Genomic DNA, 13235 nt, shown 5'->3' on the forward strand with positions numbered 1-13235 from the left:
TTTAGCTTGCTATTTGATGTGTTGGGATAGCTGCCAATGATGTTGCATCATCAACTTTAATGTCTGATGTTAATTGTTAGCCTGTCAACCTTCGTGAAAGATAGCCATAGACTTTTGTTGCTTGCCTTTTGATCAAGGCTATGAAGCCAAGATCAACGCACAAGCTCACGAGATAAGGAGGGTAGAAGCAAGCTTTGCCAACGGTAGGTTGACATGACATAAATTAAGAAGGGGCAAGGTAATTTGAATGAATTTCACAACTAGGACTTTTCTGACAGTTTAAAATGATTTCAAGGCTACTGAATCAGTGCAATAAGGCAAATACTAATAATGATATCCAGGATTGTAGCCATTCATTTGCAATACTATTATGTCTTTCAAACCAAAAAGCATATGATACACTTGCAGCAGCCACGCATGTTCATCACTGTACATCACATAATTTTAATCGTAACTGGAAGGATCCAGACTGCACAACCACCATTTCTTTTTCTACTGAGACTTGAATTACTTTCACTTCTTTACCAAGTCTGGGTATATACACAGTTTCACCTACTTTTGGTATCGTACCTCCACCTGCACATAGTAGTGCTAGAGCATTATTGCATGAATAGCTATACAGACACTGCTTATTACTTAAACTATGAATGATCACAATTTATTAAACTTGGTTTAAACAAGCATTGCACAATCAATGAACCAGTTGAAAAGAACTCCAAACAACTCTCAGGGTGGTCAATAGGCAAAAATCCAAACTTCCTCGTTCAATCTTCCCCAAGAGAAAGCCAAAAGGAAAGGAACACACAGAAAGAAGCAAACTTCATGAAAGAAAACACTCATTCAAACTTCTAACAGCATATCTTCCTATCTTGCAAATGACACAAGTTCCGATACCTTGTGAATTTGGAGTCCTAAGACTGATCATTGCTTCGTCAGAGGCTTTCTCGTTGCACATTGGGTTTGCCTCTGCTGCATTCAATTTTTTATTATTTATTGCACTCAAATTCGAACGTGCCTTGTGTGCTTCTTCATGTAGCATGCTAGTTGCCATTAGATATAGCAATTGTTCTTCTTCTTCAAGGGATTCAGCAGCCTTCTTCAAGATTCTGTATGTCGCCTTTGCCTTCCTGTATAAGAGACAGTAAACCGAAACATTGGTTGGTTTTTTGTTTCTTATATGTGTATGTGTGTTCACTGTGTACTATAGCCTGTACGCTATGTTTTGTATGTGTGTTTTTTATTTCTTTATCATGTGTACGTGTGTGCACTGCGCACTGTAATCTGTAGAGAGTCCATATATGATAGACTAATATATTAATAATTATGTATACAGTATTTTATATACTTTAAATATTATGTATTTAATGTATAATTAGAGAACATTTCTAGGTGAAACCCCAAACAAAATCTTGAAATGTTTCTAAATGAAGCCCGCAAAACGCATTTTGTGAAACGTTTCTGGTAACACTGCACTAAGGTCAGCAAAGGGTCATAGAAGAGCATTGGCTGATGGTTTGTGTTCTTCCATTTTCAGAATAAAATCATAAAACATTCGATGGCACATCTAGGACCTAGCTAGTAGAAGTTTGGCAATGAAAAACAATACTTTCACAAAGACAAGAGATGAAAAAGATTCAAAGATTGTGTTCATCAATGTTTCAGTAAAGAACAAATCCACTGTTGCCCATCATAGAGACCACTTTTGGAACTGATCTGGTGATGTTAGATGGACACACTTGCATGACAGTGTCTAAATTAGCATCTCTAACGCTATCAAAATTTGGTAGAATCATGAAGTGACTGGTGACAAACATCTGAGTGTGTCACATGCCTTCCTACCTGCAGACATTTTACACCACAAGATGTTTTTGAAAACAGAACTTTCCTTGCTAAGGTGAAGTTTCTCAGCCATAGAGCTACTGATGTCCACTTGAAGGAAGTTTAACATCTTCAAAATATGTGTACCCCATGCATCAAATTATGGAGAGGTTTATCATAGGGAGGACATTTCTTAACATCTTCAATATACCCTAAACCCTAAACATCCACCATAAACCCTAAACCCTAAACATCCACCATACCAGCCCTTAGCTAGACCCCCTATGAGACAGCCCATTTTCCTTCCTTGCGGGCATCCTTTACTTAGCCAGTTCTTGCTTTTGCCTTGGACTGGATCGGGGTGAGATCATCTGAGATCCAAACCTGGTACCTTTCAGCTTATTAGTTTGCTTGAGTAAGGGAATAAATTTGTTCTTGTGGGTCTAGTCCTCCTGCAAGTTTGCTCCGCTGTCTCTGTTAAGTCATAGCATCGGGGGTGGATGTTGAGGTAAAGGCATTGGTAGAGTATGATAGTCTCTTAATTGGACTTGACAGAGGCATCAGTAGAGTATATTAGTCTCTTAACTGGAGTCCAGATGGCAGGGCCGAAGGCTGGGATCTTTTCTGTTCCATATTGGTCTGAGCTGCATAGCCCCCGTGGATGTTTTTCAACCCTTGAGCTGATCTGGGGGATCAGCTCAAACTCAGGGTGGAGAGAGTGAGAGAGGGGGAGGTGGGTGTTAGATTGACGAGCTCAAACAGAGGGATGAGCTACAGCAGCGAGCTGGAGCTGAGGAGCTAGAACAGAACCATGGTCTACTATTGAGCAAAGGAGCAAAAGTCTTCGAAGAGCTACTGCTGAGCGACAAAGAGCTGCTGCTGCTGAGCGATGGGCTGCTGCCCCTGAAAGAGAGAGAGAGAGAGAGAGAGAGAGAAAAGTTTATTAGAAGTCTTTGAAAGACCAAAGGGTCTATGATACTGAAAGAAACCTAACACAATGACTTGAAACCTATGAGACCGAAGGGTCTATGAGACTGAAAGAAACCAGATACAATGACTTGAAAGGGTGGAGTCTCGAACCAGGCATCATCACCCACAATGAGTAAAACATAATCAAATCATATCAGATATGATACATGAGAGAAATCTGGATCTGTGGCTAGGGCAAAAGCTCAACGGGGCCTAGCGATGAAAGAGGCCGTGATGATAGGAAACTTGTGATAGAACGTTGAGAGTGTCTCTGTGTGTGACCCACTGTGGTCTCCTAGCAACTGCCCTACGCCTAATAAGAGCCACTGTAATCCCCGTGACCGTGTCCTTGACCTCGTGAACATGGAGGAAAAATCCCCAATCATGATCCGTGCGCCAACCAACCGTCAAATCTATCATGTCACTGGCTTTGGATCTTAGCCTCACTGACTACCCGTGATCTACTGGTCCGTACTATCTGGTTAATAAGACTCCATGATCATGCTCTGGGTAGAGTTTGGCTGTGTGCCCTAACCTCACCTCTGTAACTTGGGCAAGTGCTCGCTGTATCTGATGATCTCATGGATGAGGCTTGCAAGGCATCCCTAATCTGGGAAAGAGAGGAAGCTGAAGATGGCTCCGAAACCATCTCTGAATACACAGTGATAACATCCTCGAATCTCATAGTACATAGGCCTCTTGAAAGCAAAATGCTCCTCTGACTTAATCTCATGGCAATCACACACGCTGCAGATGCGCCTCTCCCGGGGCATGCCCTCAGCCCGTCCACTCTCAATATGGAGTCGGTGCGATGAGACACATAACTATACGATTGATATCCTCAACGAATGTGGAGGTGGATCCGGATATATGCTGGCAAGTCAATGAAGCCCTCCTCAGAAGTCAATAAACATTGGTCCCTGTAGAAGATGAGCTTCATTGGAAGCTCGTTGGGTGCCAACCTGAATCTCTGTAGCTATAAGAGGTCCTCTTAGATAACCTTGTCAGCCTCATGATATGTAAGCGAGACGGAAGGAGCTATACTGAAAGGGGATAGTCGATCCATGTGGAACCCCAGACTCTCAGACCACCTGCATATATGCGCTTGAAGTGATGGAAATGGAGCTGGTACGAATGGGGGCTGAGCGATGGGGGGTGGCTATGAACTAAGTGAGGGGGGATGCGGACACACCAGTTTGAGGTAGTGTCTAATGAGGGGACTCATGGAGGGCTGTCTAGGTGAGCCCAGTTGTGCATGGGAATGGTGGCTGGCTGAGGTGAAGAGGTGACAAAAAAGAAGTATAAAGTGGGGAAGCATGGGATATCACCCTCAAAGATGGTGACATCAGTGATGAGACTGAAATCGAGTCTGCAAAGGTTGGAGATGCTCTTGTGGTTCCCTTTTGTATTGCCGTGCTATTAGCTTGACACTAGTTGCAGTTGCTCTGTTTGTTCAAATCATCAAGTCGGATTTGTTTTTGTTTCTCCTCTTTTTAGAGATTCACTTTCTTTTTCTTGGTTTCCTCGCCTATAGCCACATTGATTGTTATCTCTGTGTTATCCTTCCCTTTACACGCACACACACTTTTTTTTTTTTGTAAAACCAAGATACTTATATTATAAAACATTCATTTACATCCAGGCCGTGCTCAAAATAGAGCTACAGCCCTATCCATCAGAAACAGTAAAAGAAAAGTTGAATACAAGAAACATCCAAATCTTCCTCATGTAAGGCATCATATAAAGACTGCCTTAATGAGGCTCTGAAAAACTCATAAGGATGCTGAAGAGGAGAATTCAGATATGCTTGGATGCGCTGCAGCCAGAGGGTCCATAAGGCCCAGTATCTGATCCAGTGGAAGAAGAGAGAATACTGTGACAAAGAAGCTGATAGTTTGCCATACATCCAGAAAAACCTGTAGAACCTGTGTGCTGGAAATCTGAGAGATAAAAAATAGGAGATTCTATCTAGAAGGTCTCTGGAATATGAACAAAACCACAATAAATGCGGAATACTCTCCGATGCAAGGTGACATCTTGGACAGAGAGGTGAAGCTATTCGTCGTTTAGCCAATTTCACTCCCACTGGGAGAATACCAACAATACATCTCCATAGGAATAGTCTTTGCTTCAATGGCATTTTCAACTTCCATATCATTTGCAATCTTCCTTTCCACCAGGCTAATGATTTGTTCAGATGCCATAAAGAATTAGCATGATGGGCAATCCAAGGAGGAGGTAATATTAATCTATAAGCCTGTATAGATGTCAATGACTGCAAAGGCTTAGAAGAAATGCTTGGACTTGAAGACTGAAGGTGCCAATCTTGAAGCCTGTCACTGCCATTCAATGTCGGAATCGGAACCAGAGGAAGTAGGAGATCAGCAATAGCTTTCCAAATAGGTCTATGATGCATTGCCAGGTTGTATTGTCTACATGCTGCTGGAAAAAGGAGAATATTTCCTTGCATATCTACAACGTCATCAATGAACACCGGATACCCATTTTCATAAGATTGTAAGCTCTGATGGGTTGTTGAACAGCAAGGGGAGAGGAAAACACAGCACTCCAATGAATACTCTCCAATCTGAGTGATGATGCTAGAGAAGCAGGATGAGGAGACCATTTGATGTGAGAGAGTACTTGCTTCCAATCCTGAATCAAGGAATTAGAAAATGGACAACCAGGGATTTTACCTTGAAATTTTCCAAGTACTACTTCCGATGGATCTACTATCCAATGTCCATAAGCATGTGTGCGCATCTAACCACACAAAATTGCTAGCATAATAGACAAGGCTGCTCTTGTTGAAAGAATGTTTTGAGCATAGTGATCTTTCTTGCCAACACATGATATTTGATGTTTATTATATTCAAACCACCATGCATTCTGGGTGAGCAAAGCAAGTCCATTTTGAGCAACCGTAAAGCTTTTTTATGAAGCTTGGTTTTCCAAAAAATTTCCATGGCTTGAGACATAAAAGATGAGAGATCTCGAGATGACCAATGTAATAGAGGAAGGTAGAACTGGACATAAGCTAGAACAATAGACTGGACAATTCGAAGCCGTACATGCAGAGGCCATGTGGAAATCTTCCAATATTGTAATTTGTCCTGAATTTTGTTGAACACCCACAACATTTGTTGCTTATTACTGATTTTCCAGCCAATAGGATAACCCAAATGTCTTACTATATTTTCCGGTTGAATAATCTGGCCTGGCCACAGAATAGCATGCCAATCACAAAGCTTGAGAGGCAAGAGTTTTGATTTCTGAAAATTAATTTTAAGACCAGCTGCCAACCCAAAATCCGAAAGGGTATCCATCAAGAGGCGAATCTCCAATGGACTGTTCTTTAGCATGAAGAATGAATCATCTGCATAGGCTTGCGCTATGAAGGGTCGTGAACCAGAAATCTGAAGCCCCTCTAGCTGTCCAGTATCAACCATGTGATCCATATAAAGAAGCAAAGGATGTGAAGCGATGGCATAAAGCAAGGCACTGAGGGGACATCCTTGTCGAACCGAACGTTCGAGAGTCCAAGACTCAGACAACTGTTTCCCTATAAAGCATTGTGTAGTAGAATTTGAATAAAGCCAATATATGACATTAGATAGCTTTGGCCCAAAACCAAGTTTTTGCATGATTTGAGAGACATAATCCCACTGTACTGTATCAAACGCCTTCGCCACATCCACCTGCATGACCAACACATCTTGATCTGAATATTTAGCATATTCCATTGCGATAAGAATGTTAGTGATATTGTCATGTATGTGCCGTCTTGGAACAAAACCATATTGCCTGGGATGAAGTCCATCATGAAGGATATCCTTTATCCGATGTACCAACATTTTGGCAATCAGTTTGTATATCACCGGCATCAAAGTAATTGGTCTCCAGTCATCCATAGTCTCACAAAGAATCTTTTTGGGCACAAGCTTAACCAGACCATGCTTCCAAGCTGAGGGAAGATGTTGGTGCTGCCATGCTGCATTAATAAACTGCAGAATTGGACCCTTCATTTCTGGCCAAAAGGCTTCGAAAAATTCAACCGTCAGACCATCCCAGCCAGGGGATTTATGTTTACCCAAATGCTTAAGGGCTTCATCCAATTCATCATCTGAAAAAGACATTTCCAGCATTGAGGCTTTTGCGGGGAGACAATGGGAGAAACAAGCTCAGTAAATCTGTTACGAGCCAATGCGACCTGAGGTGCAGAAGAAGATGGCTGAGAATAAAGGAGCTGAAAATGATCCAGACATTGTTTTTCAAGCTGAGAGAGAGACTGGGTCCAGAGACCATCTGATTTCCTTACCCTCATGATAGATTGGCTTTGTCTGTGTGCATGTAAGTTCCGGAAAAAAGATTTAGAGGAATAGCCCTTATCTAGCATAGGTTTAACTCTGGCCCTAATCTGCCATTTAGACAGCTTGCGTTTGTCATTGGCATCAATTATAGAGGAAGCACAAGATAATAAATGCTGCTCAGAATCAGATAGAGATCTTTGATGACTAATCTGTACAAGATACTGCTTGTATGATTTTGCCCACTGGATATGCTGTCTGGTTTCTGCCAAGTACCATCTTCCATATTCCTTGATGACATTTTGAATATGATGTATGAAAGAGATCCAAGCAAATTCCAGATCCTCCTGAGCATGGGATAGCAATGGCCTGCAAGCCAGTCTGATGTTGAAATTTTTCCTGAGAAAGATAGAATTGATTAACCTGTAAATTTCTGACTGAAGAGAGCTGCAAGTCATCCAGAGGCATACCAAAAGAAAGGGTGAGCCAAAGTGGAGTGTGATCAGATAATTGTTGTGAATAATCAGTCCACATCTGACATGTATATTCATCATATTGCTGAGCATGAATGAGATAAAATCTATCAAGCCTGGCCCAATAATCTGTAAAAGCATTATGATGATATGTAAATCCCATCACTGAAGGATGAGTTGCTGTCCATAAATCTGCAAATCGAAGTGATGATGTCATGTGTTCCCATTGTTGGATTTCAGAGGGCAGCATATGTGATTTATGCGTGGTATTGTCCTTCCACTGAGGAGAATTGTTGAAATCACCACAAAGTAGAGCATTAGAGGACCAAGGATATTGCTTTATGGAGTTCCACATTTGAGCTCTGGAAGCTGAATTTTGAGAGGCATACAAAGATCCTATTTCAAAAATCTCTCCATTGATCATACATTGGATAATCATCCATCGTCCACCTAGATCATTATATGCTATCAAGGGTTGCAGATCATGTCTGGCTAAAATGCACAGCCCAGAGAATTGTTCCAATCCTGAATAGAATATATCATATCCGGAAAAAAACCCATGCTGTCCAGCAAAAAAATGCTGATTATGCTCTTGGAGACATACAACATCCGGATGAGTTGTATTTATATAATGCCAGAGAAGTTCTGGTTGCAGAGGCCCTATATATTATAGGAAAAACATTTAAGAGAAGCACGCATGAAAATATATACAAGAGAATGATCGGTCCTCCAAAAGAGCGGGAGGCCTCAAGCCTCTGCCATTGCCACAGGGTCTTGCTGACCCTCAGCTTCCAATTCCCTGATAATATCATCTTCTTCACAAAGGGGAAGACCCTTCTTGACTGCATTGACCCAAGCCTTTGAGATGGGGCTGCTTGAAGAGGTAGAAGATTGTCCTGGAGAAGGAGCAGAGGCATCCCAATTACGAGATTGGAGAGGTCTTTGTTTGAGAGGCACCGTCTTCTTTGCAGTCTGCCATCCCTCATGAGATGATGAAATATTTTCTCCTAACTTGCTTTTGCCTTTATCCTTATATTGAGCTGAATTGGCCTGGCTCCCTGTATGAACTGAAGGCTTTGCTCCTTTAGCTTCAATCTTTTCCACATATGTCTTCTGACCTCCTTTATTAGATGGCAGAGGAATAGCAGCTGGAGGAGGTGGATGAAGGATAGAAGGACACTCCGAAGCAAGATGCCCAAATTTGTGACAAGAAAAACAAGCTCCAGCAAAAATGCCCCATTTTAAGGTGAAATATTTCTTGCCCAAATTAACACCCTCAATCTCAACTGCAATAGAAGAAGGGGTGGGTCTATCAGTATCCCATAAGATGCAAAAACGATTTTTATTACCTGTTGGACGAGGGGGACAGATCACTTGTCCCAATGTCATAGCTAAACCTGGAAGCTCTGTTCTCATATAATCTGGAAAATCAACCACTTCAACCCATACACGGCAATGATGCTTGATGAGGTTCTGATAGTCCTTATTGGAGGACCAGGGCATGATATGCACCATCTGGCGACCAAAAAATAAAGGGGACATTTCCAGCATCTTTTGTTTTGTCAAAGCATCCAAAAGATGAACTTCATAAAATCCTCGGGAGGCAAAATAGACTCCTTCTACAAAGCATCCACCTAGGAGAGAATTCACCCATTGTCCCACATCATTAGCAGAGGGAATTTTGCCTGGGAAAAAGATGATAACTGCAGTTTGAGAGAGCTTCTTCAAAGGTTGTGTGTGTGTGTATGTGTATGTGAGGATCGTGAGGGTCTGAGTGCTTGCTGATCAGCGTCGTCCGTCATTGTTCGGCGCCCGTCTTTTTGTCCGTACCATCGTACGGCCGTCGTACAGTTCCCGTACGGCTTTTGCGTCAGGTTACCTTACCATCGCGGCTCCATTCAACCCTGCACGACAGTTCTTACCTGCAGTCTTCCTTCCCAAAGTCCATACAGTCTGTCCGTACTTTTCCCGTTTAATCATTCCGTACAGTCGTTAACTCTTCCGTACAGACTGTCTGTTGTCCCGTACAGACTGTCAGTGATCCCGTACAGCCTGTCAGTCCTTTCTTGCAATCTCTCAATCTGTCCGTACAGTTTCTGTCAGTTTCTTCGTTGCGTCCGTACAGTGCTTCATCCCAGCGTCCGTACAGCCTGCCAGCCTTTCTTTGTGCCCTGTCCCCGATTCTCCCTGTTTGATATCTGTTCAATCCCTTAGCCTCCATGGCAGAAGCAAACAAGTACTATGTCAAGAGAGCCCTCTCTCCTGAACCCAAAAGACAATTAAGGGAAGCCTCTTCCCCCATAGCTCCTTCTTCTGAAGATGCTTCCTATGTGTTTGATATGCTGAATGATGATTTTCAACAAAGCAGAAGGGAATGGATTCAACCTGCTCCGGAACTCACTTACAAAATGAAGCTGCCATCTCTTACACGCACACACACACATAATATGTATATGTGTATATATATATATATATTATGCATATATACATGCATATGTGTGTGTGTGTGTGTGTGTGGAGAGGTTATATGGCTGTTCTTAGATGCCAGGTGGCTTGGGCAAAGCAGTGTATCAACTCTCTTGCTGATTTTAGTCAGGATAATGTGTTATCTTATTCTCAGGAACAGGATCTATGCCATGCCAAACATATACTTGCTCTCAATGACCGCATGCAATTACATAAGTGGCAAACTAGAGCCAGGATCAAACCCTTATTGGACAAGGGCTGTTCTTCTAAACTATTTTACAAGAATTTGCATGCTTCCAGGAAAAATCAGTCTATCCATCGTCTTAAAACCCCCAATGGTGTGTGGACCCAGACCTCCTCTCAGCTGCAGGATATTTGTGTTCACCATTTCCAGCAGCTCTTCGGATCCCCACCTCCTCCTTCCCAGAATATCATGCAGGCTCGCAAGTGTTTTTTGGATATGGTTCGCCCTATTGTCTCGCCGCAGCAGGCCTTATCCTTGGATGCTCCTTTTCTGCAGGATGATCTTATTGATGCACTTCATAAGCTGGGTAAATCTCGTGCACCTGGTTGGGATGGACTCACTGCTGAGTTTTTTCATACCTTTTGGGATGAGCTTAAGGATAACCTTCTACAAATTATCAATGTGGCTTGGGAACATCAATCTCTCCCTACTTCTTGGAAGCATGGTCTTGTTAAGCTGATACCAAAGAAGCCTTTATGTGAATATTTGACAGACTGGAGACCAATTACCCTTATGCCTGTCATCTACAAGCTTATTTCCAAGATGCTAGTCCATAGACTTAAAACGGTTTTGGATGCTGGATTACATCCCAGACAGTATGGTTTCATTCCACGCAGGCAGATTATGAACAATATAGCCAATGCCATGCTTGGTATTGAGTATGCCAAATACTCCAAGCAGGATGTATTGATTATGCAGGTGGATGTAGCCAAGGCCTTCGAAACTGTCCAATGGGATTATATTTCACAAAACTCTGAGCCACCTCGGGTTTGGCCCCAAAATTGTTCATGTTATTTATTGGCTCTATGCGGATGCAACAGCCCAATGTCTTTTGGGCAAACACCTTTCTTCTATTTGGCATTTGGGAAGATCGGTCCGCCAGGGTTGTCCTCTCAGTGCACTTCTTTATGCGGTGGCTACGCATCCATTGCTTCTTCGTTTGGATCACCTTTTGGAAGCTGATTCCTTACATGGTTTGCACATTCCGGGCAGCAAGCCCTTTCTTGCCCAAGCCTATGCTGATGATTCTTTCTTAAATACTCCTTCTGATGTTCAAATACTAATGGACACATTGGCTGATTTTGGCTTGGCAGTGGGGCTGTTTATTAATTTCAGAAAGTCTAAATTGCTTCCGATTGGCATGCATTGTTTTGGCCAGGAGAGATTTTAGATTCACATGCTCTCATTCACCACCTTGGTTATCCTATTGGCTGGTTTCTATCTCCCAAGAAGCATATGCAATGGTTATTCTCTCGTATGCAAAGGAAGCTACATTATTGGAAGTTGCCTACTTGGCCTCTACATGTCCGTCTGCGCATTGTCCAATCTATCTTGATGTCATATGTGCAGTTTTATTTGCCACTTCTTCCGTGGTCCAAGAAGGATACTTCCACATTCATGTCCTATGCCATGGAGATACTTTGGAAAACAAAGAACCATTGTAAAGCCCTGCGCTTACTCAAAATGCACTTGGTTTGTTCGCCCAAGTCGCATGGGGGGCTTAACATTTTGAATATTCATCTGCATCTCTTAGCGTGAAAGGCTACCCTCCTCTCCACTTTCTTTATGCAGGATCAGCCTTGGGCTATTATGCTCGCTACCATGTGTACTATGCGATCACATGTTTACGGACATTGGATTACAGATCATTGGGAAGCAGTTTTAGGCCACTTCTCTGGTAGCATTCCAGGTGCTCCATGTGCTACGGCACTCATTCGCAATTGGAAAACTGTACTTTCCACTGCTTCTTGGACAAGTCAGCCTTCTCCACAGGGGAATTCCTTTCGCCTTGAAAGTCTACATTGGAGTGCAGTTTTTTCTCCTCCCTTAGCCTTGCGGTATCCCATCAAGGCTTATAATCTAATGAAGACAGGTATTCGTTTTGTGGGAGATGTGGTCGACCAGCAGGGTTATTTCCTTTCCTTTCCTGTCGCTTGCCAAACTTATGCTCTCTGTTTACATCATCGCACTCTCTGGCATGCTTTTGGTCTCATGCTTGCCCCTTTTTTGCCAGCCCCTCCTTTGCAGCCTCTTCATCAGCTACAGGATTGGTGTCTCCTTCCGCACTCCCCTTCTGGAGCTCCTATCTCTCTACAGGACCTTACTTCTCACAGGGTCTATCATGGGCTCTATTCGGTGCCATGGATTCATGATCATGGTAATCGACTCTGGCATCTTTCAAAGCCTTTGATTTGGTGGCAACGAACTCTCGAATCTCTTTGGAAAAGTTCTTTGCCGCTCAAACAACGCCTTTTCCTCTGGCGTTGTTTGGTTGGAGCTCTACCGGTGGGCACTACTTTGGCTCGTCGCAGCATTGCTTCTTCTTGATGTCAGCGCTGTGCTTCTTCATTGGAGACCATCCCACATTTATTATGGTCGTGCTCCACCTCCAGTGGCAGTGATGCCAATCTCATGCTAGCAACTACATAATGACATTGAGATCATCAAACTCAGTATCAAAAGATTAACAAGAAGCTGGAATACTGGAACTTGTCAACTTGGCCTCTACATGTTCGACTTCGGATAGTCCAATCTATCATTATGGCATATGTGGAATTTTATTTGCCTCTTCTTCACTGGTCTTTTAAGCATTTGGCTTCCTATATGTCCCAGTCTATGGAGATATTTTGGAAAAGCAAATCTCACAAAAAGGCTTTGCGACTACTTCCCATGCAGTCTGTTTGTTCTCCTAAGACTCATGGCGGACTGAATATTCTCAATCTTCATTTTCATATGTTGGCAAGAAAGAGCACTATGATTGCTGATTTCTTTCAGCAAAAACAGCCATGGGCTATTATGCTAGCAGCTATGTGTGGAAACATGAAGTCCCATGCATATGGGCATTGGATTACAGATCACTGGGAAGCAGTCATGACCACATTTCAAGGGAAAATTCATGGCTGTCCTGTTTCTACTGCCTTTATTCATGACTGGAAGAGAATTCTCTCTTATGCTAAA

At 42.7% G+C, this 13235-nt stretch overlaps 1 protein-coding gene across 1 annotated transcript in view; it reads right to left on the reverse strand.

Annotated features, from left to right (window-relative positions):
• Positions 1–238: 238 nt before the first annotated feature.
• The window catches only part of LOC147905184 (DNA mismatch repair protein MutS, type 2), a 269240-nt gene continuing 256243 nt past the window's right edge, over positions 239–13235 (reverse strand). The window contains exons 18-19 of the mRNA XM_087397074.1: positions 895–1127; positions 239–576 (exon numbers count right to left, since the gene is read on the reverse strand). Of these exons, the coding sequence (XP_087253200.1) occupies positions 425–576; positions 895–1127 (385 nt within the window). The 3' untranslated portion in view covers positions 239–424. The remainder of the gene's footprint in view (positions 577–894; positions 1128–13235) is intronic.

This window comes from Dipteris shenzhenensis, chromosome 2 (genome assembly GCF_047967505.1).
Source record: "Dipteris shenzhenensis isolate YYH24624 ecotype China chromosome 2, Dip_SZ_1.0, whole genome shotgun sequence".
Classification (NCBI taxonomy): Eukaryota; Viridiplantae; Streptophyta; class Polypodiopsida; order Gleicheniales; family Dipteridaceae; genus Dipteris; species Dipteris shenzhenensis.